This window comes from Rhinoderma darwinii, chromosome 7, assembly GCF_050947455.1.
Source record: "Rhinoderma darwinii isolate aRhiDar2 chromosome 7, aRhiDar2.hap1, whole genome shotgun sequence".
NCBI lineage: Eukaryota > Metazoa > Chordata > Amphibia > Anura > Rhinodermatidae > Rhinoderma > Rhinoderma darwinii.
This window is the reverse complement of record NC_134693.1, coordinates 138,434,222-138,459,478: the sequence shown is the minus strand read 5'-3', so window position 1 is coordinate 138,459,478 and position 25,257 is coordinate 138,434,222. Positions and strand designations below refer to the sequence as shown.

At 45.4% G+C, this 25,257-nt stretch overlaps 1 protein-coding gene across 1 annotated transcript in view; it reads right to left on the bottom strand.

Moving 5' to 3' along the window:
- Window positions 1–25,257, bottom strand: part of SLC6A6 (solute carrier family 6 member 6) — a 32,651-nt gene that overhangs the window by 4,779 nt on the left and 2,615 nt on the right. The window contains exons 2-9 of the mRNA XM_075831830.1: window positions 13,581–13,817; window positions 12,762–12,896; window positions 10,491–10,725; window positions 4,760–4,892; window positions 4,330–4,464; window positions 2,087–2,190; window positions 1,877–2,001; window positions 19–131 (exon numbers count right to left, since the gene is read on the bottom strand). Of these exons, the coding sequence (XP_075687945.1) occupies window positions 19–131; window positions 1,877–2,001; window positions 2,087–2,190; window positions 4,330–4,464; window positions 4,760–4,892; window positions 10,491–10,725; window positions 12,762–12,896; window positions 13,581–13,809 (1,209 nt within the window). The 5' untranslated portion in view covers window positions 13,810–13,817. The remainder of the gene's footprint in view (window positions 1–18; window positions 132–1,876; window positions 2,002–2,086; window positions 2,191–4,329; window positions 4,465–4,759; window positions 4,893–10,490; window positions 10,726–12,761; window positions 12,897–13,580; window positions 13,818–25,257) is intronic.

Genomic DNA, 25,257 nt, shown 5'->3' with positions numbered 1-25,257 from the left:
CAATTTGAGGTCACTTACCTGGCTATCTAGTCCAAGCAACAAAAGCATTATAAAGAAGAGGATCGCCCAGAAGGAGGGCAGAGGCATCATGGAGACGGCTTTGGGGTATGCAATGAACGCCAAGCCTGGACCTAGAAAAATAAGATAAAGGGCAGGGACGGGAGACAGCACGATCAATCTAGCTCTGAACAAGATGGAGGACGCGGCGCTCTGACTGAATGACGGCCTATCTAGGGCGGTGGTGGGCCAGTTAGTAGGAAACCTATAAATCCCAGCATGCCCTGAGTGAGGGGTTTGAATCTGCACTTGAGCGATAATTCGGTTCAAAGTCAATAAGCAAACTCCTATCCGACTTTACATTCACTCTCACCCCCTTCTGAAATCAGGCTGCGCAGCAAAAATCCGCCCCACTACACCGGAAAAAAAGATGCGGCAAAAAATGCAACTGCAACAGTTCTAACAAAATACTCAGAGCTCAAACGGGGTGGGGGTTATAGCAAAACCGTGCCGCATAGGCCATGCTGTGGTTTTAGGAAAAAAAATCTGTTGCTATGAGTAACATGCAGATAAAACGGTACATGTGAAGAGCAAGGGCTGAACTCCCATAATGCACAAGGCACATAGTGGGAGTTGTGTTTTTTTTTTTTCCACATGAATTTAAAAACACACAACGCAGCAGTAGAGTAATCTTTACAGGCACTGAACTGGCAGCATGAAGCCTGAGAACCAACAGCAAATTAGAACATTTTGAATGCAGCTTTGGATGTGAATGGAGTATAAGACACAATGTAACTGAAGATCAGTACGAGATAAGTAAAGCAAAGTATTTGCAAATTTCCTCAACATCAGATGTAGATTACATCAGGGTTCAGGCTCCTGGCACATGTACTGGACGCAGTGGTGTTTCTACCTCTCCGCTCTCGTTATATAGGGACACCGCATTGTAAGAACAGACTGTGCGGTGACATCAGGGCAGCAATGTTATGATTTATACAGTTGCCTTTTGGCAACCTTTGGCTACTTAGAAGTTTCTAGGGAGCTCAATGCAGTGCCCCCCTCTTACTCCATGCTCAGGGGAAACCATCATGTGAGCCCTCGTGACTCTACTGAATGCCCAAGAAGGGAGGGGGCAGGCACACCTGCCCACCACCACATGCACTGTGACTGGCACAGGAAGTCCGCATGGCGGATGCAGCGAGATCTTCCACCAGCAGAAATAATGAATGTAATCTCATGTGCCCACAAAGTCATCATTCAAAGCCAATGGTGGTGGGGGCGCTACGACGGCATTACAGATGGTAAGATTGAGGTTGCCAACTATGAAATACAATTTCTGTTTTAAGATGCTGCAAACCAATGGGTCAAACTTTGAGTAAAAAGGTCAACAAAATGCGTTTTAGTGGCCGGGGGGGTAACAGCCGATCTTGCCGCAGGGCCAACTTCAGCTGTGGCAGCAATTAGTGAGTTGGGTGAACCACATCCTGGCTGCCAAGCCGAGATTCAATAAAAATGTTGAGTAGAGGAAGGAGCGTTGGCATAAGTTCAGGCCCGGCTTCCTTCCTCTGTGCAGAAGTGGGAGCGGGGCGGGGGTGAAGCAGCGCGGGGGCTGCATACTGGTGGTCACTACTGACGCCGGCATCAGATATAACAGACTGTGACCGGGCTCTCTCCGTTATGTATGAATGTGCCAGTGCAACACAGCGGACAGGAATGTTTATCGTTACCGTACCCCAAATCATGGCGACAACTGGAATGAGACACCAATACCCTCCCTGCGATGTCTCTAAAAAATAGAGCCCCTTTATTTATTGCGCTATTACCCAACTGTCCAGCGGCAGTCGGTGACAGTCCTCACCGTGTCCTCGTCATACAGTACCTGACTCTGCCACATCTGCAATGTCCACCCCTTGCTCTTGTGCCATGAAGCCGAGGATGGAAAAAATTGCGAAGCCAGACACAAAACTGGTACCGCTGTTGAGGCATCCCAGCAGCAAACAGTCCCTATGTCACACACATGTCACGGAGCAGTGTTAATGACCAACAGCAAAACCCGCACACCACCCACCCCCTGCGAACGCTAACTTGCCTATAGCAGTTGTACTTGTACTTGTTGTAACTCCCCAGCGACGTCATGGCCCCCAGACAGATGGCATAGGAAAAGAAAATCTGGGTGCCAGCATCAATCCAGACCTTATGGTGAAAGGAGAAGAAAAAACATCCAATAAGGGGCAAGTAAAAAGTCATAAACTGTTGCAGTCACAACCGCCTCGTTCCGCGTCCTCGTGACAACACTTCCTGCCCCTGTGCCCGGGTAGCTCCATTATCGGAAGTAAAATGGGTCTCTCAGCAAGCAATGATTTTCATTCCTGTGCATGATGGTTTGCTCTAAAGCCCAGTTTTCCTGGGAATACGGAGCTGCCAAAGCACAGGGGCAGGAAGTGTTGTCATGGGGACACAGTACAGGAGACAGTAGCTTCAAATGTTGGTAACACTGCTCTGGAATAAGAATAATAATCATTTTTTGAATTTTTAAAAACACACTAAAGGCGAGTTCACACGTAGCATAAATACTGCGGGTTTCGTTGCGGAAAGCCCACAGCAGAACGGAGGAGATCTGAACAAACCTCCGCACGCTGCGTAAATGATAAGCGGCAAAAACGCTCAGAAATTGACCTGTGTTTTTTTTTAATCCGCAGAATGTCAATTGTATTTGCGTAGTTGCGACTTTTATGTTGTGGGTTTTCTACATTGAATTCAACGGGAGGTAAAACCCGCAACAAACAGCAAATGTTGCATTTTTTACTGTGGAAAAGCAGCGTTTCTGCCAAAAAAGTCCGTAAAAAAAAAAAAAATTATATATATATATATATATATATATATATATATATACACACTTACCCAGAATTCTGTGCTTCTTCGTCCAGGCCGGCCTCCTGGGATAACATTTCATCCCATGTGACCGCTGCAGCCAATCACAGGCTGCAGCGGTCACATGGGATGAAACATCATCCCAGGAGGCCGGCAGAGGGATGCGTCACCATGACTACATAAGTATCAAACGTTTTGTTTTTTTACGTAAAGTTTTCTGCAGTGGACATTCCAATGTTTCGTCCGGAATTCCCTGCTGTGCCCGGGGTGAATATGCGGTGTGCTTTTAAGCAGCGTGTCCGCCCTGTGTGAACTTCGCCTAAAGGGGCTTTAATGGAGATCTCCAAAAAAGTGTGCCCTTAGCTGCACCTCCACTGAGCTGTATATTACATACTATAATAGGGGACTGCAAATACAGCGATTCTCTTATCAAAATCGCTCACTCTATAAGCAAGAACCGTCAGATAATATGACTTCCCCCGTCAGCCCTTAAAGGGGAACTTCCATGGTGACACATGACTGACCCCTACAAGAGGTCGGCATTAGGGGTTCGTCATCTGCATAGAATTCAGGTAAATTCATTGCCGTGGCAGGAACAATTCATTATTGAATGAAACTTTCCTGTGCGTCACTTGTCCTTTAAGAGGAGACAGAATATCGCTGCACCGACACCAGCCCAAAAACCGGCAAGGAAACCGCACAATTTCCTGTTTCTGCTGCTCATAAACGATACGTGTATTATAGGATAGATGTGAATACAATTCTCTAACGTATACGTGCAGAGGGACCGGAGATTTCCTTCACGGTTGTGCCCTAGCAACCATCACCAACGTGGACTCCTGAGCGGTCACCTTTTGCACCGTTGTTTTCTATGCGAAAATAGTAAGACAATGAACAATAAGGGTATGTTCACACGCGCTATTTTCAGCAGTAAACGTCCCGAAAAACGGCTGAAAAATCTGAAGCAGAACGCCTCCAAACATCTGCCTTTTGATTTCAATGGGAAATTGGCGTTCTGTTCCGACGGGGCTTTTTTTTACGCCTCATTTACGAATAACGGCGCGTAAAAAGAAGTGCATGTCACTTCTTGAGCCGTTTTTCATTGACTCAATAGAAGAACGCCTCCAAAAACGGCCATAAAAAATGCCACGAAAAACGCGCGTTTGATTAAAAAAACTTCGGAAAATCAGGAGCTGCGTTCCCTTGAAAACCGCTCCGTATTTTCAGCCGTGTTTTGTTAAGCGTGTGAATCGGTGCTGGTGAGGATTGCTAAGGAGCAACTGTGGAAATATGAAACACTCGTGGAGGAAGTCTCCACCGGATACACGTGACCTTGAGATTCTCCTTGTAGCATGGGAGACAAACTCTGTATCAGCGATATCTCCCTTCCGGGCGTGCGAACACGGCCGAACTATATGCATCTCTCTGGATAATAATGAAAGATAATAATGGCGCACTCACCTGAGGGTCTGCTAAGCGTTCAATGTCTGGGTAAAGGTAGAACTTAATCCCTTCTGCCGCTCCGGGAAGGGTGACCCCGCGGATCAGTAACACAAGAAGCATAATGAACGGAAACGTGGCTGTAATATACACCACCTAGTGGGGGAATATAAAACAGCGCCTTCACTAGCGGTCACAGCGGCAGACGAGAAGGTCCCCCTCCCCCTATAGAATTGTGGGCACATTTATAAAGATGGCTGCAGTATTTATAGACATATTTCACAGGCACGAGCGCCAAACTTAGATAACGCCCGGCCGCCATTCTCCTGATGGCCGACAGTTTTCAGGCGTGGCGTGATTTGGCCGCCAAGGTGCAGATGAAATTGTCAGGGGGGGGGGTGCTCCTCTATATAAACCTCCCTGGAGAACAGACCACAAGGGGTTCCCTTACCTTCCCGGTGGAGCGGACGCCTTTCCAAATACAGAAAAAACAGACGACCCAAGTGAGGAGGAGACACAGCGCCAGGTCCCACTTCACCGCGCCGACGTCATCAATTCCCTTTGATAAGCTAAGAACTTTATTCCTAAAAAACAAAATCTATATAATAAATCACAATTTACAAAATAAAACAGTCATTTCTAGGGGTTCAAGAAAATCTCCCCCTAAAATAAAATAAAAACTTGTACTATATTATATGTCCAAGTCTGGGGTGGTCACACAGCTTTCCACAGACCCTGAATAGCAAACACTCCTCCCTACACTTAATCGCTCGTACTGTCCCGTTTGATCTCGGACTCATGAGTTTAATTACACAAACATATAAAAAAAGATAGAGGCGACCCCATCGCAAAAATCTAACTAGGGCCCTTCCTTGTGCTCGTTCACGTCATCAGTACAAACCACCATCCCTTTATAGGAGGGCAAAGAACTTGTTTATCTCACTTTTACCCAAGGGGCATTGGGAAAACCCAAGCTGAGGACCCCCACAATGTTCTGCAGAACAACTGCAATGCCCCTAAAATCAGAAGGGTCACAAACGACTTGGTGTATATCTGGCTAAGCCACAGTGACATGCAGTACCAGACCTGGACAGTAGGGGTCACTGTACGGCAACCATCTGTACGCACGACCTTAGAGTTTGTCCGTAATTGCGCACCAATTCACTTCTATTGACCATGGACACCTTCCCGTATATTTGTGGGAAGGTGTCCGGGCCATGGAAAGCCCCCGCCAAATCTAGGACATGTCTTTTTTTTTTGTCCGTAATTACGGCACGGACTCCCCACAGAAGTCTATGGGCGCTTCCGTAATTACGGAAGCGTTGCTATGAGACGCCAGAAGATTAGCCAAGATTCTTCCATGTTTTTTATCGATCCGTAAATATGGATGCAATACGGACCATATTTACGGACACCGTTCCGTATATGCGTATGATTTACGGATGACTACGGATCCGTATTTACGGATGGATGGAAAATACGTTTGTACGCATGGGGCCTAAGGGGGAATTTATTTAAAGCTGTACGCTTCAGAGTAGAAAATTGATGACTTCTGAATCGCCAGACTTAGTAAACCTGGGCCAAATGACTTTCGACCCTCGTTACCTCCGCAGGTCTGACCAGTAATCGCCGTGTTTGGCTTTGATTTTGCAGCTTCGCTTTGGCAGGACGTTCCCCCGACAAATATCTGGCAGAGTCGACCCTCCCGCACCACGAGACGGGCACGCTGCAAACATCGCAACGCAGAAAAAGTATTCAGCCGGACCCTCGTATTTCCAGCATAAAATCCACGTTATCGTTCACATCAGTACCTGGACCCAGGAGCTCACAATCTAATCTCCAATGTTATATGGAGTGCGGGAGGAAAGGATTCGGACCGAGGACCAACATCTCTAAATCATCTGATATTATACGGCAACTAATGTCATGCAACTTTACCAGACTTCTGAAAGGAAAATCTGTAGTCATGCAGTGATACAGCAGATTCGCTGGTCTAAGTCTGGCAACAACCTCCGTGGGAGCCGTGGTGATGGTTATATTGATGGTCACCCAACTTTCCAAGAGTCCTGAATGTCAAATCTCACTGGTCATGCAGTAATACATCTCCTGAACCCATTACAAGATATTTGCCATTCAGGAGTCCGGAAAGCTGGGTGCAACCTTTGTGGAGTTCAATTATGCTCCTTTCATTTTTATGTTTTCCCTGCGGAGTGCGAGTCTTCTAACCAACCACAGACAAACACATTCCAGCGAGGTCACAGAGCAGCTCGTGAGAGGCCGGCAGTGACCTCATCTAGTCCGACCCTCATTTCCTGAACATCTGCAGGTCCTGAGAGCCATCTGTGAAATAAACAAAAACTGGAACCCGATGTCCCGGTACATGTACCGTACTCCGAGCCTGCGAACAACAGCGGCATTCAGCACCCGTGTCATATTTCTTATTTACCTTTGTGTTGTAACATGGAAACCATCAGCAAGCAGAAAATCTGCTGATCTTATTGTGGCCTTTTTCAATTACTTTTAGCTGTAAACATTGGGGGGCTCCGTCTATAAACAGGTTGGGGTCCCAGCGGTCAGTGATAACGGAACTACTCACAGAGACCTGATCAAACATGAAAAAAGCCTCCAGAAGGAGAAACCCAATTCCAGATACGGGGAGCAGTGCCATCTTGTTCCATATCAGGCGCAGGAGCTTTGCTTTAAGGCCCAAAAATACCCAGTAATTAAGTGGTTAAAAAAGGCTCCACCAGAGAAATGTTTTGTAGGAAAATGTCCCAAACTGCCTGCACCCCATGTATTAAACCTGCCCAGACAACCAGAGTCACCCATAGCAACCAACTGTAGCCCATAGCAACCAACTGTAGCCCATAGCAACCAACCGCAACCCACATTTAGTTTTTCCAGTGCAAGTTGTGGACTGAGATCTGATTGGTTGCCCATAGCAGCGAATCAGGTCACTGCTTTCATTTTCCAAAGCACTGCAGCACAATAAGAGCTGGAATCTGATTGGTTGCTATGGGCACATCCTCCATTTCCCTCTTGTGCCAATCCGGATACGTCTCCCCCATTCGGTTGAGGTGATAATTTACTTTAGAAACTCCAACCCTTTCAAAGCTGCAGCAGAACAAGATGGATTAGAACTTCAAAGCTGTAGTGTCTATTTTAGATCTAAAGTATTTATTTTCCAACTTCCCGGACAGCAAGACGCCGCTGTCGGAAAGAGCAGATGGCGCCCGGCGCCTATTAATATCCGAATAAATACAATATATCGTGTAACACAGAGCGTGACGTCCGTACGACTCACAGCGATCTAAAATATGTGAACCTCATAGATGGTGGGTGACAACTAATATGGGTTTCATCGCAGCTCCCACAGGAATTGTCACTAGTCTGTCCTAGACTCCTGAATGTCAAACCTGCCTAGTGATTTATTGATACTTCCTCCTCTAGGCAGATTTTCCATGTTCTGATCATATCTGTATCTGGGAAAGCTGGGTGACAACCAATATGGGTTCAAGCGGTCACCAATCTGATCTAAGCTCCTGAATGGTGAATCTGCTTACTCATTCATTAATAAATCCCCTGCTTGTCAGATTTGCCATTGTTTACTTATATCAGTTTCTGGGAAAGCTGGGTGACAACCAATATGACAGATTACAGGTCGCATAGTAGTCGTCACCAAGCTTTCCCAGCCTCCTGAACGGCAGATCTGAATAGTTAGACCTTGATCCATCCCTGTCCCCTTGTTGATTCATTACTAGACAAATCTGCCATTTCCCAATTGTATCTGCTTCCAGGAAAGCTGGGTGACAACCAATATGGCCGCCATTAGAGCTCCCGCAGGAATTGCCCTTTCATTACGTTACAGCAGATTGAGATTTTTGTATCTTTGTTTCAGGAGGCAAAAAATTTTTATTCTCGGAATCTCCTATCTGAACGGTCACATTGGACCTACTTGGCGTGAGACGAGAGATACGGCATGTTTGGATGTATCGGGTGCCAAGCCGGCACTTACACTGTTTGCCAAAGCCAAGATGGGGCAGGTCAAACGTTGCAGTTAATAATTAACCGTTCGGACAAGTGAAGCTTCTGTATCACTAGATGAATATACACGAGGGGGGGGGGGTACTGATATGACAAGTCAGCTGAGGGGCGCTGTATACAATGTTTACAGTAAAGCTGCCCATATACTTACAATATCCGACAGCTGCTCCTCCCGACTCCCCCATAAACGCACGCACACCCGGCTCAGCTGAACGCGCCGCTTGTGTATTCAATGGGGAGAGGGGAATAAGCCGCTGGCAGACACCTCTGGCATCAGCTTATCTCCTGCGAGAACAAGGGATCAGGCATGTAGTAACCCAACATCCCTGATCCTCCCTATCCCCGGCCCCTGATGTCAGAAGACCCCCATACAAACTATGGCGTTTTCCGGTCCTGTAATCAGTGGGTTTTATCCGACTTTCCTCTAATGTGTATGGGCAACCTAACTGAGTGGCCCATAATTTGGTGCAGGGGGGGGGGGGTCGAGTGTTAACTGTAATTATTTCTAGAAGTAAAATTCTGTTAATCCAGCATCAATGGGACCCAAATTGTTCTGGAGTAACAGATTCTGGATTATTGGATGGTCGTAGATAAAGCGGACATTTTATTTTGGGCTTCCGGTTTTTCTGCCCTTACATATTATTAGACATTCTGGATTATCGGATGCCAGATTAGAAGGTATTTCCCTGTATTCATCTACAAAGCTATAAAGAAATAAAGTTTTATAATAAGTTTGTGAAGTGAAACCTTTGGCACAATCCACGCACCAGTCAATATCTCCCCCGGGCACCGGCTCATGTTTTACACCTGGAATAAAACAATTCATCTGCAAATATAAGTCACCGGGTCTTCGTCATCTGACAAACTCTATCCAGCCGTCTCTTAGTTATATCAGTTACTGGGAAAGCCGAGTGCAAAAAAATACGGCCACCAATGGGTCTTGGAGCTTCCATAGGCGGTCACCCGGCTTTCTAAGGTTGTCTAGTTACTCTGCCCCAGCTGCCGATCACTGTAGAACTAGGTAGATTTGCCATTCAGAGCTCTAGGAAAGCGGAGTGACTTTTTATAGCCAGGTTTACAGAGTAACTGAACGTTCGCTAAATTTTTGAGACATATCAGAAGATTTGATCGGTGGGGGTCCGGGTGCTGAGATCTCCACCGATCAGTGAAACAAAGGGGCAGAAGTGCTCAGGCAAACGTCCCGCACCTTCAGCTGCGATCAGCGCTCCGCGTCATGCTAAAGACGGACATTGAACGTCTAGACTAATGAGAGCCCAGCACAGGAGACGATGCAGAGCTTTTATCGGAGCGATTCTGACCCATCACTTCACCGATTGGTGGGGCTCTCAATTCCCGATCCCCCACCGATCAAAACTTCTGATAGGTCTCGCTTACATAACAAAAGTTTTGCGAAAGTTTAGTTACTCTTAAAAATGAAGGATCATAGAAGAGATGGAGCAATGTGACATCAGGGAGAACCGGCTCCTGTGTGTAGGCACATTCATTGCTTGCCAGAAGGGGGCGCACAGGAGGCTTATATGGGCACAGTAGCGACAGGTGGGAACCCATTGAAAAATCTCACCTAATCAATATGTATAAAGCCGACACAATCAATGTAAAACGCTGCAATTTATTAATAAGCTTCGTATTTCAATCCCTCTCCATTTTCCAGATTTCTCCTTGCTGTCAGTGAATGGAAAAAGCCAAAAACTTATCTGATCATTTCCAGCTGACACTAGAGCATGGCTCATCACTGGAGAGAACACAGGGCGGGTTTCAGACCTCTAAACGTGAAAGTTTCCATTCACTGGTAGCAAGCGAACATATTGAAAATATTGAGGAATTGAAACAAAGAATATTACAGAGTTGCAGGATTTTTCAGGATACGATTATTAAGCTTCTGTTCATGGCTCTACGAGGATTAGTTTAGGTTCTGGTCTAGGATGATACTGGTTAATTACTACAATCTTACAAGATATTTGCACCGATCAGAACCATTTTTGCCGGGAGAATCCTCCTGATCGTTGCAGATATATTGTAGTGTCTGGCCCTTTAACGACCAGCATCCCAAAACGCTGAGTGGAATGGGGGTATACTGCCCGGCGTACGGGCATCGAGACCACAGCGCAAATACTCACTCCCAGAACTCGGTCACCGGGGAGGTGAAGTTTGTGGAGTTCAGCGACAACCACATGGTCGTGTTCTTCCGGATTGTGTCTTCCACGCAGGTCTGGGTGTTCCATGGCTGGTGGCACAGGGCCCACGGCAGCTGACTTTGGAAGGACTGGAACAAGTAATAAACCCCCCAGGCCAGGATAACAATGTAATAGACGTTGAGGAGAGACACGATGACGATGGAGGCGTAACCGATCCCTGGAGCGAAGGAAACACAAAGAGCATCGGAGACCACGATGAATAAACGTATAACCGGCTGTAAATACAGAACAACATGAAGATACCCGGCTCCAGGTCTGTACGCAGCAGCAGCGCGTGAAGCCCCCCCCCCCGGCACCGATCACTGCGCACAAAGCGACGGCACTCCATGTATCCCGCAGCATAACACACTATTGTTACTCCTCACAATGGCAAATTCCGACAGGGCACCCAAAAGTCAGCCGGGCAAGAAGCAGAGGAGTCACAGGGCAGTAATGCGGGCACAAGTACAGCACACAGCGTACACAGAGGTATTGTACCGACACACACAGTAATACACACACACAGTAATACACACACACACACAGTAATACACACACAGTAATACACACACACACAGTAATGCGCGCACACACACACACACACACACACACACACACACACACACACACACACACACACACAGTATGGCGCCTCTATTTTCCTTTCTTCTGCCTTTATTCCTCTCATTTGGAGCCGGTTCCTCTTTCGTATATTTTTATATATGATCCCGGATTGTTTTACTCCCCTTTATAAAGCTCCTGCCTCTGAGCATTGTCATCACATCATTCCTGTACCGAGGCCTCGTCTGTGCAGCATCAGGAACACAAAGGACGGGCTCAGAATAACTGCCAGCCCTGGCACCGGCCCTGGCGCTGTAATCTTACAGGATTCATATGAAGCGACACCCACTACTACTCCCAGCCGCCGAGTATTTATCCTGCCACCTCTCACATCACTATGGTAACGGCTGCCAAATCACATTATTCTGCAATCCCAATGTACAAAGAGAAATAACTCCGTAGATGAAAGTTCCAACAATCACCACCATGTGACAAGCCCCAAGTGTCAACGTCTCATTGTCCTGTACCCCAAGTGTCAGTGTATCATTATCCTGTACCCCAAGTGTCAGTGTATCATTATCCTGTACCCCAAGTGTCAGTGTATCATTATCCTGTACCCCAAGTGTCAGTGTGTCATTATCCTGTACCCCAAGTGTCAGTGTGTCATTATCCTGTACCCCAAGTGTCAGTGTATCATTATCCTGTACCCCAAGTGTCAGTGTGTCATTATCCTGTACCCCAAGAGTCAGCGTATCATTATCCTGTACCCCAAGTGTCAGTGTATCATTATCCTGTACCCCAAGTGTCAGTGTATCATTATCCTGTACCCCAAGTGTCAGTGTATCATTATCCTGTACCCCAAGTGTCAGTGTGTCATTATCCTGTACCCCAAGTGTCAGTGTGTCATTATCCTGTACCCCAAGTGTCAGTGTATCATTGTCCCGTACCCCAAGTGTCAGTGTATCATTGTCCCGTACCCCAAGTGTCAGTGTCTCATTATCCTGTACCCCAAGTGTCAGTGTATCATTATCCTGTACCCCAAGTGTCAGTGTGTCATTATCCTGTACCCCAAGTGTCAGTGTGTCATTATCCTGTACCCCAAGTGTCAGTGTATCATTGTCCCGTACCCCAAGTGTCAGTGTATCATTGTCCCGTACCCCAAGTGTCAGTGTCTCATTATCCTGTACCCCAAGTGTCAGTGTATCATTATCCTGCACCCCAAGTGTCAGTGTATCATTATCCTGTACCCCAAGTGTCAGTGTCATTATCCTGTACCCCAAGTTTCAGTGTATCATTATCCTGTACCCAAAGTGTCAGTGTCATTATCCTGTACCCCAAGTGTTAGTGTCTCATTATCCTGTACTCCAAGTGTCAGTGTGTCATTATCCTGTACCCCAAGTGCCAGTGTATCATTATCCTGCACCCCAAGTGTCAGTGTATCATTATCCTGTACCCCAAGTGTGTGTCATTATCCTGTACCCCAAGTGTCAGCGTGTTATTTTTATATAATCCCAGGCTCTCGGACAAGGACCTTCCCTCTATTTTTTTGTACGCTTTAAGCTTTTGTGATTACGAGCTTTATGTTGCGGTCACGTTGTGGGGGGTGAGGAGCAGGACAATGGCTGCTATTGCTGCGGTACAAGGTGTTCTTACCTGTGAAGATTGGACAGATCTTCTCCCAGCAGGTGATTCCACCCTCAGATGTAAACTGTCCCAAAACAACCTCCAGGAAGAACACAGGTAAACCGCCCCCAAACAGGAAGATGAAATATGGGATTAAAAAGGCACCTGGAAAATAAAGTAAAGCAGAAAAATGAGACGTCTTATTTAACTCCTCCAAAACTGGAAGATCGGACTGTAGTGAGCGGACGACCAAACAACCAAGAAGAAACATTCCTGAGATTTATTCTGCTAATAGACCTAGCGTCCCTATGAGAACACTAAACTGCCAAAGCACAGAGCCAGGAGGTGTTGACATGAGGACACAAGCTCTGTACTTCTTTCCACAGGCAACTGAGCACAAGAACGGACATACAGGGCACAGCTCAAGCCAAGCGCCCGTGCTCCACCACATGTGAAGTCAACTGTGACGTCTCCTACTGAATGACAGAGATCGTTGTGTAACTTTTCATTATACAAAGAACATTTATTTACGAAAATCGGAATACCCCTTTGTATTTTGAAAACGTATCCAACTTTCTAACATACTTTGTGTTTCAACTCCTCATCATTGTCAAGACCTCTGCTTGATGTCAGCGAATGAGAACATTCAGAGGCTCAAAACGTATTCTGAAATAATCCTGCTCACACAGCTGCATCATTTTACAATAGATCAGTGTAGGGAACGCTCCGTGAGCTAAACACAGCAATAGCCAAATATCTCTCCTGTCCTTGACTCCAATCTGACGGCACTTCCATACACATTGTAACAAGTCCATGGTTGTGATATCTGCGGAGGACGCGCCGTCTCACCTCCGCCGTTCTTATAGCAGAGGTACGGGAATCTCCAAACATTGCCGAGACCGATAAAACCTCCAGCCACTGAAAGCAGAAAGTCGATCTTACTGGCCCACTTCTCCCTCTGCGGGGGCTTCCCGTCCGCCTCATCCTCAGGACGCGTCCCTGGACTCTTGCCCGGGAAGGGCTTCAGAATGTCCTTGTGAAAGTCCTTCAAATACGGCAGCTTTTCCTTGTTGGACATCTTCGTACCTGATAAGAGATAAGAGGCGACAAAAACTGAGACGTGAACAAAGCAAAGTCACTATGAGGTCTGACTGTACAGTAATGCCCCTATAACATCGCCCGATTTTGGCCGGTGCACCGAGACATCATTGATCGGCGCCCGTTTGCTCCTGTCACACGGAGCTATGGATGGGTATGATCGCCCGTTACTCCGATCGCTCGTCCCCATCCATTATCATCATGTCGGCAGCGCCTCTCCCTGTTTACACACCAAGATGTGCTGCCAAAATTTATATTTTACTTTTTTTTATTTTTTTTAAATGATCAGCAGATGATTGAGTGTTTGCTCGTTCATCTGCTGATCGCTCCCGTTTACACAGGGTAATTTTCGGCAACGAGCGCTATATGAACACTCATCTGCCCGATAATCGCCCAGTGTAAAACCCCCTTAACCCGCACCACTAGCATCATTACCCAAAAAGTCTGACTAAGTAAGCAATGACTTATTTTGTGCTCATTTTCAGCAATATCATGTCTTATACTCCAGTCACACACGGAGCTGCATTCAAAATGGAAACAAATCGTACCTTATGTCAACTTTGCTGTCAGATAGAAGACCTAATGACCCAGTGCTAATTGTGTAGTTATCCGAGATCCCACAATGCACTGCTCCCTGGTAACAAGAAACCAGCAGAATTGTGAATGCAGCTCTGGATGTCGAGTATAGGAAATAAACTGGTTCAAGGACCTGAGCATACGTGGAATTATCTCAGACAAGCTACAGATGTTACTGGAAACTGTGGCCTATTACTGTCGAGGAAGATGCCAGAACAACCAGCACGTCAGATACAAACCTTCCTAATCATTTGGGCACATTGAATGAATGATGCCAGGAGGGTCTGAAAGGACGCAGCAACACCCTGAGCTGCCCCTGCCAACCCAAACGACAAGTAATACGGGCGACAAGGGGAGATACTTCATTACATTATAATTACACATGTGCCAATGGGTCTACACAACGCCACGGTGATGCAGCCGCCATATAACGTGGCATGAGGGCGAAGTCTGACCATCAGAGACAACAGAAAGTTTCTATTGAAAAAAGCAGGAGAGAATGAGGAGCCGGACAGCCCGAATTCTGCCATGACAAACCCTCAACCCAATAGTACAGATGATGTGATCCAGGACCCTCAATGCCCGACCCCCCCCCCCCCAATATTACAGATGATGTGATCCAGGACCCTCTATGCCTGACCCCCCCCCCCCCCATGTCTTATCAGTTATTCACTTTGTAAACTTATTTTTTTTGCTGTCCAAAAGCGCCTGGCGCAGGGACAACATCTGCTGATCTGTGACTCACCCTCCGTGCGTGACATGGTGACTCAAGGAGTCCGTGCCCTCAATGCCCATATAATGCCACAGGGAGAGGGATTTTTACTTTCCTACTAACATTAACCCTTCCTCTGCCACTATGTAGGGGAATCAGCAGCGCCCGCTCACTTTGTCCCAACCGGACTTTAAAAGTGACAACCCCTTTTGTGAGGCAGAATTGCGCTCATGTTGGTTGTCGGTTCCCCTCCTCCGCTCCTCTTGGCAGCTCCTATAGAGAGTGCTGCATAGTGTGGACTACAGACGTATACATTCTACCTGCGCTGACACATTGTAGCAAACTATGGAGTAGAGTTGAGAGGTTTGTGCTGCGGATGTGTTTGGCTCACAGGGACGATAATTTACCTTCCACATGACAACGACCATCTTAAAGGGGACAATTTTAAGCAGGAGCGGCGCTGATCGATTTCCACCAATCACAGCCAGATTGCTCAGATTTTATTGCAGCGTTCACTTTGAGGCTCTGTTCACACGCTTAATAAAAACGTCTGAAAATATGGAGCTGTTTTTAAGGGAAAACAGCTCCTGATTTTCAGCCGTTTTTTAATCAAACTCGCGGTTTTTACGGCGGTTTTGGGAGCCGTTTCTTCATTGAGTCAATGAAAAACGGCTCCAAAAACGGCTCAAGAAGTGACACGCACTTCTTTTCTGCGGGCGTTTTTTTTACGCGCCCGTTTTTCAAAACGGGCGCGTAAAAAAACGCCCTGTCAGAACATAACGCCGTTTTTCCCATTGAAATCAATGGGCAGATGTTTGGAGGCGTTCTGTTTCCGATTTTTCGGTCCGAAAATAAGCCATGTGAACATACCCCTAGGCTAGGGCTGAACAGCGACTATGGCCACGACGAAAATCGCACGACTAAAGATGGCGGTGTCCCGCTGCCGGCATCACAGGTAAAGAACGTCAAAGTCGCTGGACTTTTTGCGACTTTGGTATTGCGGTAACTCGCGGGCGGAAAAGCTGCCACATTGACTTTCATTACCTGCGATGCCGTCAGCGCGACAAAGCGATCTTTGGCCGAGCAATTTGTTTTGCAGCCAAAGTCGCCGTGTAGCCCTCGCCTTAATCGCTGAGCGTTCCGTGTGAGGCGGCGTCGCACCTGTATCTTCAGATCCCGCGAGACACAATTATCCTGTATTGATGTTTCTGCAAAACACAAATAAACCCGACAGCGACGTAAAGAAACGTTCCTTAATTATAACAACCACAAGTGGCGGTGAGGGAAGCGTTATAGGATCTGCCCGTCATTAACCCTTTATCTGCCAAAATGTTTAGAACGCAGCCCGTAGATTTGATTACGGATACAAATGTTACAATACGAAAGATAGGAGAAGATAATATCCTGGTTTGCAGACCTTGAGGCCCCACGCACACGGCCGTATTTTTCATCCGTAATTACGGACCCATTCATTTCTATGGGCTACGGACACATTTCCGTATTTTTACGGGTGGGTGTCCGTTCAGTAGAAATGATCCGTAAAATATAGAACATGTCATATCCTTGTCGTAATTACGGCACGGACTCCCTATAGAAGTCTATGGGAGATCCTATAATTACAGACTACTACGGATGTGCACCCGTAGCCGTCCGCAATTACGGAAGCGTTGCTAGGCGACGGCAGGTTTGCAGATGTTGCACGTCATTTTTTATTTTTTTTTGCTGATCCGTATATACAGATTCACTACAGAACGTATTTGCAGATATCGTTCCGCATATGCGGATAAGTTGCGGATGACTACGGATCTGTATTTACGGACAGTATTTACAGATGGATGAAAATAGAGTCGTGTACATGGAGCCTGAAGCTATAAATGGGCAACTACGCTTGCTGGGGCCACAGGGGTCCCAGTATATAAGTGCCGTATTCGTGGGCGGAGCAGATGTGCAACGATGGAATATTTTCCATTTTACACTGACTTTTAGGATGTATAGATCCTACACAGCGTGATACAAGGCCCCATGGACACAAACGGTCCGTGCATTGCCTGGTAGCCCGGACATGTCTTATTACGGACACATTTTGCGGTCCTGACTCATTGAAATGAATGTATACGGCCCGTGATTTGCGTGCGGCCTGCGGATGACACTCCACGGCCGCCCGAGCCGCAAACCACGGGCCGTGCACACCACTACGGTCGTGTGCAGGAGTCCGAACTGGCGGACATGGCATTACTGGCGGATTTGGCATCACTGGCGGTTAGGTGGTAGGCCCAGCTGTTTAAAGAGAAAATCTAAGAAAAGCTTCTATTATAATTATACATTAGAACATCCCTCGGATTCGCTTCCGCTGCTTGCCGAAATTGTTCAGGCCTCGCTTAGCAACAGGTGACGAAGCCAGGGGAAGATGGCGACGGATCTCCAAGTTCCTGTGAGACTCTAGAGGATTGCTCGTTATTGGTCCTTGTTCACACAGTGCAGATTTGCTGCTGATTTTGCAGGCATCTTTTAAGCCAAAGCCAGCCGAGTAGACCTAGAACGCCTTCATTTATATATTGCTTCTCTTTGGGTTCCGTTTTAGGGTTTGGCTTAAAAAAATACATGCAAAAATCGGTAGCAAATCTGCACTGTGTGAACAAGGCCTTGTAGTGAGAGGCTGGTAAGTGTATTGATCTGCCTTACCACCACTTCTGGACACAGGTAGCCCAGAGAAGAAGATGGCTGACAGTGGATTGGAAAAGGGCCATGGAACTGACCCCAAGGGGTAAAAAACCATTAGGGAAGAAATGGCCCATCGCAAACGTTATTGATCTCTATGGGGCGCCGACGTCTGGGCACAGCGCTGGGGGTAGTTTCTTCTCTATTGGTGAGATAATGGCGTGGGCCTGCTCCCTAGTGGGGTATAACAGACCGCCGAGAAACATCTGCCCCCCATAAAGGTCAACGGTCTTGGATGTATAAGCGCTTTGGTGAGCAGGGGGGTAATTCTCAGGTAAAGATTATATTGTTATTATCTATTCACTATATGACAGCAGGTCACAAGGCAATCAGATAAAAACCAGGATTTCACCGTTTCATCGACTTCCTCTTTCGCAGCTGCAGAACGACACAAAAAAGGATGCGAGTGCGGAGCGGTGGTGACGAGCCATCCCGGCAGCCCCACTGATTGGAAAAAAAATCATGGCAAAAATCTTTTCCAAAAACACAATCACAGCCGAATAGAGAAATATTCAGAGTAACGTCCCTTCGAAGCCGTTTCTGTTTCAACTTCTGGTTTGATTTCATTCATCCCTTATCTGGCCGCAATAAAAATGAAGTCGCCGAAACATTATAATCCTGCCTGCGTCTAAAGCGTCGCTCTCAGGACAAGTGCCGAATCACATGGCAATAATAGTTCGGCTAAAAAAACGTCTAAAAATATGGCGCTGTTTTCAAGGGAAAACCGCTCCTGATTTTCAGCCGTTTTTGGAGCTGTTTTTCTGTAGTCAATTTTTCAAAAAACACCCCATCGCAACAGAACGCCGTTTTTTTCCATTGAAATCAATGGGCAGATGCTTGGAAGCGTTCTGCTTCCAATTTGTCGGACGTTTTTCGGCCGTTTACGGCCCGAAAAACAGCCGAAAATAAGCCGGGTGAACATACCCTCAATGTTACAACCTGAAAAGGTGAACTGTCTTAACTGATTATAGCTGTGCCCTAATGGAGCAGAGCTGCACTATAAAGCATGGAGGAGTCCAGAGCAGTAGCCTGAGGTTGTGATGAGACTGGTTGTCCCTATTAGGGCATACTGACATCATAGATGGATGTCCCTCTCAGGACCACCTTCCATTAGCCAGAGCGGAGAGATGCTAAATAAAAACGGTGGACTCAGCCCAGCTATGGATTACATGGCCTCATATTGATTTGAGTGGCCGCAAACTCCCATTACCGTTCACTGCATCTTTTAGAAATTGCCTCAAAACGCAGCGACACAACAATAAGTCATATAATACCACACAAATTTAGAAAAATTGGTTGCGGCACGTTACATATAAAGTTACTGTGAGTGGGCCGCTATGTGTGGTAACACTAACATTTCTGCCCGTTCTCTACCAAAATAAATTAGTGAATTGCCAAATAATCATTCAATTTCAGGGCGATAAGATCTCATGTATCAAACCAATCAAATCACTCCTTTCATTTTTCTACCTGCACTGGGAATATTACAGCTGGGATCTGATTGGTTGCCATGGTAATCATGCGCTTCATCATCATTAACAGAAGCATACAATGGGCCTAATGCATTAACCAATCAGATCACTCTTTTCATCTTCTAACCTGCTCTGGTAAAATAAGAGCTTTAATCTGATTGGTTGCTATGGGCATAGTGTAACCTGTAAACTCCAATGGCCACCGCTTTATTTTTCATTTGATCAATGATAAAGGGCCGAGCACGTCCCTAAGGATCGACCATTGTCTCCAGAACTCACTTATTAGGTGCGAATGATTATAATCAATAACAATGAGCGTTCATTCTAACATCAAATGGAAATTTCCAGTTTGGCATACAGAGACGAGCCGAACGCAAAGCAGTGAAATAAAAACCACTTCCTCTTTCAATATAAATCAGCCGATAACTTATTTTATTTTTTTATTTGGACAGAAACAAAACCATGTTGGGGGAAGTGGCCGCTTGTGGTAAAATACGATGACAGCGATGAATGGCGGAACTTCATTTAAAGGGGCCATGTACTTTAGAATTCCACATAGGCTTTTCTGGTTTCATGTAAATAAAGCTTAATCATCAAGGTTTTGCCACCTTCTAATATACTTAGTATTAATTATTCACCATTTTAAAAACCTATGCTTGCTGTCAGTGAATGGGACCATTTGTGTTTATATCCAGTCTGAAAACTAATCCTGACCTAATGCCTCCACATCTGAGGGTTTTCTACAATTGCATCCAGTCTAGACAATTCTTTGTGAGCTATTGGGGGATGGTCTACACTGGATCCAATTGAAGCAAACCCTCAGCTGTGAGAAGTATTAGGTCTATAACAGTTTCTAATAAAGGAATATTCCTATTCACTGACAGCAAGTAGAGATTTTGGAACTGGAGAAGAATTGAAATACAAAGTCTATTAGAAAACAGCAGAACTTTAAAATTTTACAATGAATAAAGTTCAGAGAGATAAAACCGGAAATGCGTGATTTTGGTTGTAATTAGTTTCATCCGTTCCAGCGATGGAATAAACAGTTTTGTGTGTGGGAGCCATGATTCAAAATGAGTGGGAGAGAACGGCGGTTTCCATGACAACAGTTGCACGGGTCGTACCTGCTGTCGCCGAAACATAGAGCTATAAACAGAACAGTAAAAATGTAAAGCAGCCGATGACTGAAGACGAATCTGTGGCACGCGGCGCAGCCATTATAGCGGTTTTCATCCCTCCCCTACAAGGCTCTATGTCTGAAATCTTCTGCGATGAGGAATGACGAACGTGTTCACACTAAGTTTTTCAGGCGTATTTCACAGCTCAAAACGGTTACATTACACTCCGAAATACGTCTTGAAAACGCCTGCAAACCGCTTCACAATGTTTTCAATGGACAAAAGCTGGGTAGTGCATACGAAGCGTAATTTTACGCCTCAGAAATGCCTAATTTACCTCAGCGGTTTCTAGGCGTATTATGGGGCATAAAAAATATGTCTGTGTGAAGCCTAAGGGATCCACTCACTTTCATCGCACCTTTAGGGCATGTTCACAAGCAGTGAGCAAAAACGTCTGAAAATACGGAGCTGTTTTCAGGCGAACACGGCTCCTGATTTTCAGACTTTTTTTTTTAACAACTCGTGTTTGTTACGGCCGTTTTTGGAGTCAACGAGAAACGCCTCCAAAAATGCCCCAAGAAGTGTCCTGCACTGCTTTTGACGAGCCGTCATTTTACGCGCCGTATTTTGACAGTGACGCGTAAAATGACACCTCGTGGGAACAGAACATCGTAATTCCCATTGCAAGCAATGGGCAGATGTTTGTAGGCGTATTGGAGCCGCTTTTTCAGGCGTAATTCGAGGCGTAAAACGCCCGAATTACGCCTGAAAACACTGCGTGTGAACAAGCCCTTACAGCCGATAGGCCTCGGTGTAAATTTTGTCTTTTTATTACACCTGCGCCAAGTTCACAGGAATTTTGCATGGACGTATTTGAATTTGGCGCATTTACAAAAGATTAGACAAACATCCAACTGGCTGACCTGGTTCTGATTGGTCCACCATGGCACACATGGGGCTACATGGCGGATCACGGTCGCTCCAATTATTCTCAATGGGAAAACAAAATCTCAACCAACCTTGCAACATGTTCAATATAGTTGGAAATTTGCCGTCTTTACCATTAGTACTTGGTACTTACTGTGCGCACAGATTTTCACGCAATTCGCATACGACTTTTAGCCATCACACAGCCCCAGGCTCAAACCTGAGAACATGCAAAAAAAATGGTGGCCAGACAGTTTTCCGCTCCTCCACTGCTTGGAACCTCTACCCTGTGTCTATGTTCACACACGGTGGTACAATGAACGGCAGCCATGTTTTTCTTAAAGAGGCAGTTCTAAGAAAACTTAGCAGTGCCCAGTTAACGTAAAAAGCATCTCTTCCTGCGCTCAATATCACGGCCGATGGGTAGTTCGGTCACCCTACTAGACGAGTGACAGTATTATCGTACATAGCGTGGCGCTTCATAGCAAACTGAACCTGTGCAGAAGGCAGCGGCTATACGGCGAGAGTGCAGGGATTTAGGATCCAGTGTGTGGCAGTTGTAAGCTCATTGCAAAAAGCAGAGACAGTTCTCACTGAATGTCCCTGCAATGAATGGAATAGAGGTGACCGGTACCCAAAACAATATGTGTACACACACACACACACACACACACACACACACACTCTACAACGTCACTGCTAATATATGTAGCAGAGCCGAAATCGTCATTTATAGAAACACTCGGGTATTTATAATGAAATTCTTCAAAATGATCTAATGAACTTTTGTTTGGCCCCTGCTGCTTGCTGTACAGCGGCCCTAATATGTTCCAGCTATTTCTTACACAAGTAGGTGCCCCGTCCTTTTCTCCGGGCTCTTCTATGGATCTGGTTGTGTCCCCCACATGTACAGGCATTACAAGTCCAAACTAACCTCTATTGGCAGTGCAATGTAAAACCACAGGTAAAATACTGCCCTGCCACAATGGGTTGTGCCACAAGACTAACTCAGTTCTGCTACATCGGTATAATAGCTACGAAGATACATTTAACTACCGTTACAATATCGCTGCTGATGCTGCCTATATAAAGGACAAAGAACAGATGCGGACACTATATCTGAGTATTTATAACACAAAAGTGATTAGTACCCAACTCTGCTTCTGAAAAACGTACGCAGATGTAGTAGAGCGGCGTTTGACATATAGGACGTGGTTTTACGTAGGACTGTCGGTAGACTTACTGCATCTTACCACAAATAATGCAGCCTAAAGGCTTCAATGACAGATCCAGCTCTGCTACATCTGTACTATTACAATTGAAAAGCTGACCGTGGAATCCTGGTATGAGGACTATGATACCTTAATAATGAAGAGGGAAGCGGACATAACTTGAGACTTTATTGTAACAGAGCGGAATATGTTGGGGCAGTATTGTCAGTGTGGGTAAACCTACTGATATGTAGTGCCAAGTGACACGCTTAGCTCTGCTATATCTGAATCTTTAACTGTTCTAAACTGAAAACTATCAGGCAAGAGTGAAGCTGTAAGGTAACTACCAATGAGACCTGCCGCTGTGTAATATCACTATGTACAGCGCCAGCTCTCCGGGGGCATCTCCTGGGCAAGATCTTATAAGCACATAAGGATAGATACAATCACCTGCACTATTCATAGACCAGCAGTGTTACCACTGATGTGGAACTACAAATCCCAGCAGAAATTAGCAGCGTCAGAGATGTTCAGCAATCTAAGACTAGTAGTTCTTCAGCTTCTGGGACCCACAGCTGCCAAACCTGCGACCACCTTCTAATGAGATTATGTCAGTTGAGTAACAGCTACAGGGGGTCGGGCGCTGGGAGTGAAACTTATACACAATATTAGATCACCACGTTACATTATATTATTACACCTATTATATATTATATCCCCATGTTACATTATATTATTACACCTATTATATATTATATATCACCATGTTACATTATATTATTACACCTATTATATATTATATCACCATGTTACATTATATTATTACACCCATTATATATTATATCACCATGTTACATTATATTGTTACACCATATATATACACACACACACACACACACATTGTATCACAGTTAGGGTATGTTCACACGGCCAAATTTCAGACGTAAACGAGGCGTATTATGCCTCGTTTTACGTCTGAAAATAGGGCTACAATACGTCGGCAAACATCTGCCCATTCATTTGAATGGGTTTACCGACGTACTGTGCAGACGACCTGTCATTTACGCGTCGTCGTTTGACAGCTGTCAAACGACGACGCGTAAAAATACAGCCTCGTCAAAAGAAGTGCAGGACACTTATATACATTATATGCAGGACACTTATATACATTATATGCAGGACACTTCTTTGGACGTTTTTGGAGCTGTTTTCTCATAGACTCCAATGAAAACAGCTCCAAAAACGGACGTAAAAAACGCTGCGAAAACGGCGTGAAAACACCGCGAAAAATGCAAGTTGGTAAAAAAACGTCTGAAAAGCAGGGTCTGTTTTCCCTTGAAAACAGCTCTGGATTTTCAGACGTTTTTGTTGACTACGTGTGAACATACCCTTACATTGTATTACACAAATTATATTTTATAATAGGGTCACCTTATTTTATTACACATATATTATATTACTATGTAACATTATTACACATTATATAATATACATTACATATCTCACTATACGTTATATCATTATTTTACCCTATTATATTATTACATGGGATACCACTAAACATTATAGTATATTGTAATAGTATTCAGAGGACAGGACAAGTGAGAGGACTGCAATCACTGAATAGATGACACCTGTATCTGCCAGGAGTGCAGGGGTCATCATGTTATCTATGACTGGAACTGTGTGTGATGCAGATATAGGAGTACAGCAGGTTCTCTCTGTTATCGGGTTTCCACAACATGAGAGATAGATAGATAGATAGATAGATAGATAGATAGATAGATAGATAGATAGATAGATAGATAGACACACACTGGAGCAATGACGCTATATTGAGGCCCAGAAAACAGGCATTTTCATAGGTGACTAATTGAAACCATTTTCCGCCACTTTTCTGTATAGATGAGGGCAGGTATAACTGTATACAGCACACTGGGTGCCTTTAAGTGACCCGGATGAGGAGTGCAGAATACGTTCAGCAGGTGCTGTATGACAGAACTGCAGTAGGTCTGGTTTGCTAAACGATGTGTAGTATTTATAAATTAGGTCCTATATGCCAGATGATGAGTGCAGTAGGTCTTGCATGCTATATGTGTAGTATATGTACAATAGGTCCTATATGCTGGATGATGAGCGCAGTAGGTCTTGCATACTAAATGGTGAGGAGTGCAGTAGGTCCTATATGCCGGATGATGAGTGCAGTAGGTCTTGCATGCTATATGATGTGTAGTATATGTACAATAGGTCCTATATGCTGGATGATGAGTGCAGTAGGTCTTGTATGCTGGATGATGAGTGTAGTATATGTACAATAGGTCCTATATGCTGGATGATGAGCGCAGTAGGTCTTGTATACTAAATGGTGAGGAGTGCAGTAGGTCCTATATGCTGGATGATGAGTGCAGTATATATACAGTAGGTCCTATATGCTGGATGATGAGTGCAGTATATACACAGTAGGTCCTATATGCTGGATGATGAGTGCAGTATATGTACAGTAGGTCCTATATGATGGATGATGAGTGCAGTATATATACACAGTAGATCTTGTATGCTGGATGATGAGTGCAGTATATATGCAGTAGGTCCTATATGCTGGATGATGAGTGCAGTATATATACAGTAGGTCCTATATGCTGGATGATGAGTGCAGTATATATACAGTAGGTCCTATATGCTGGATGATGAGTG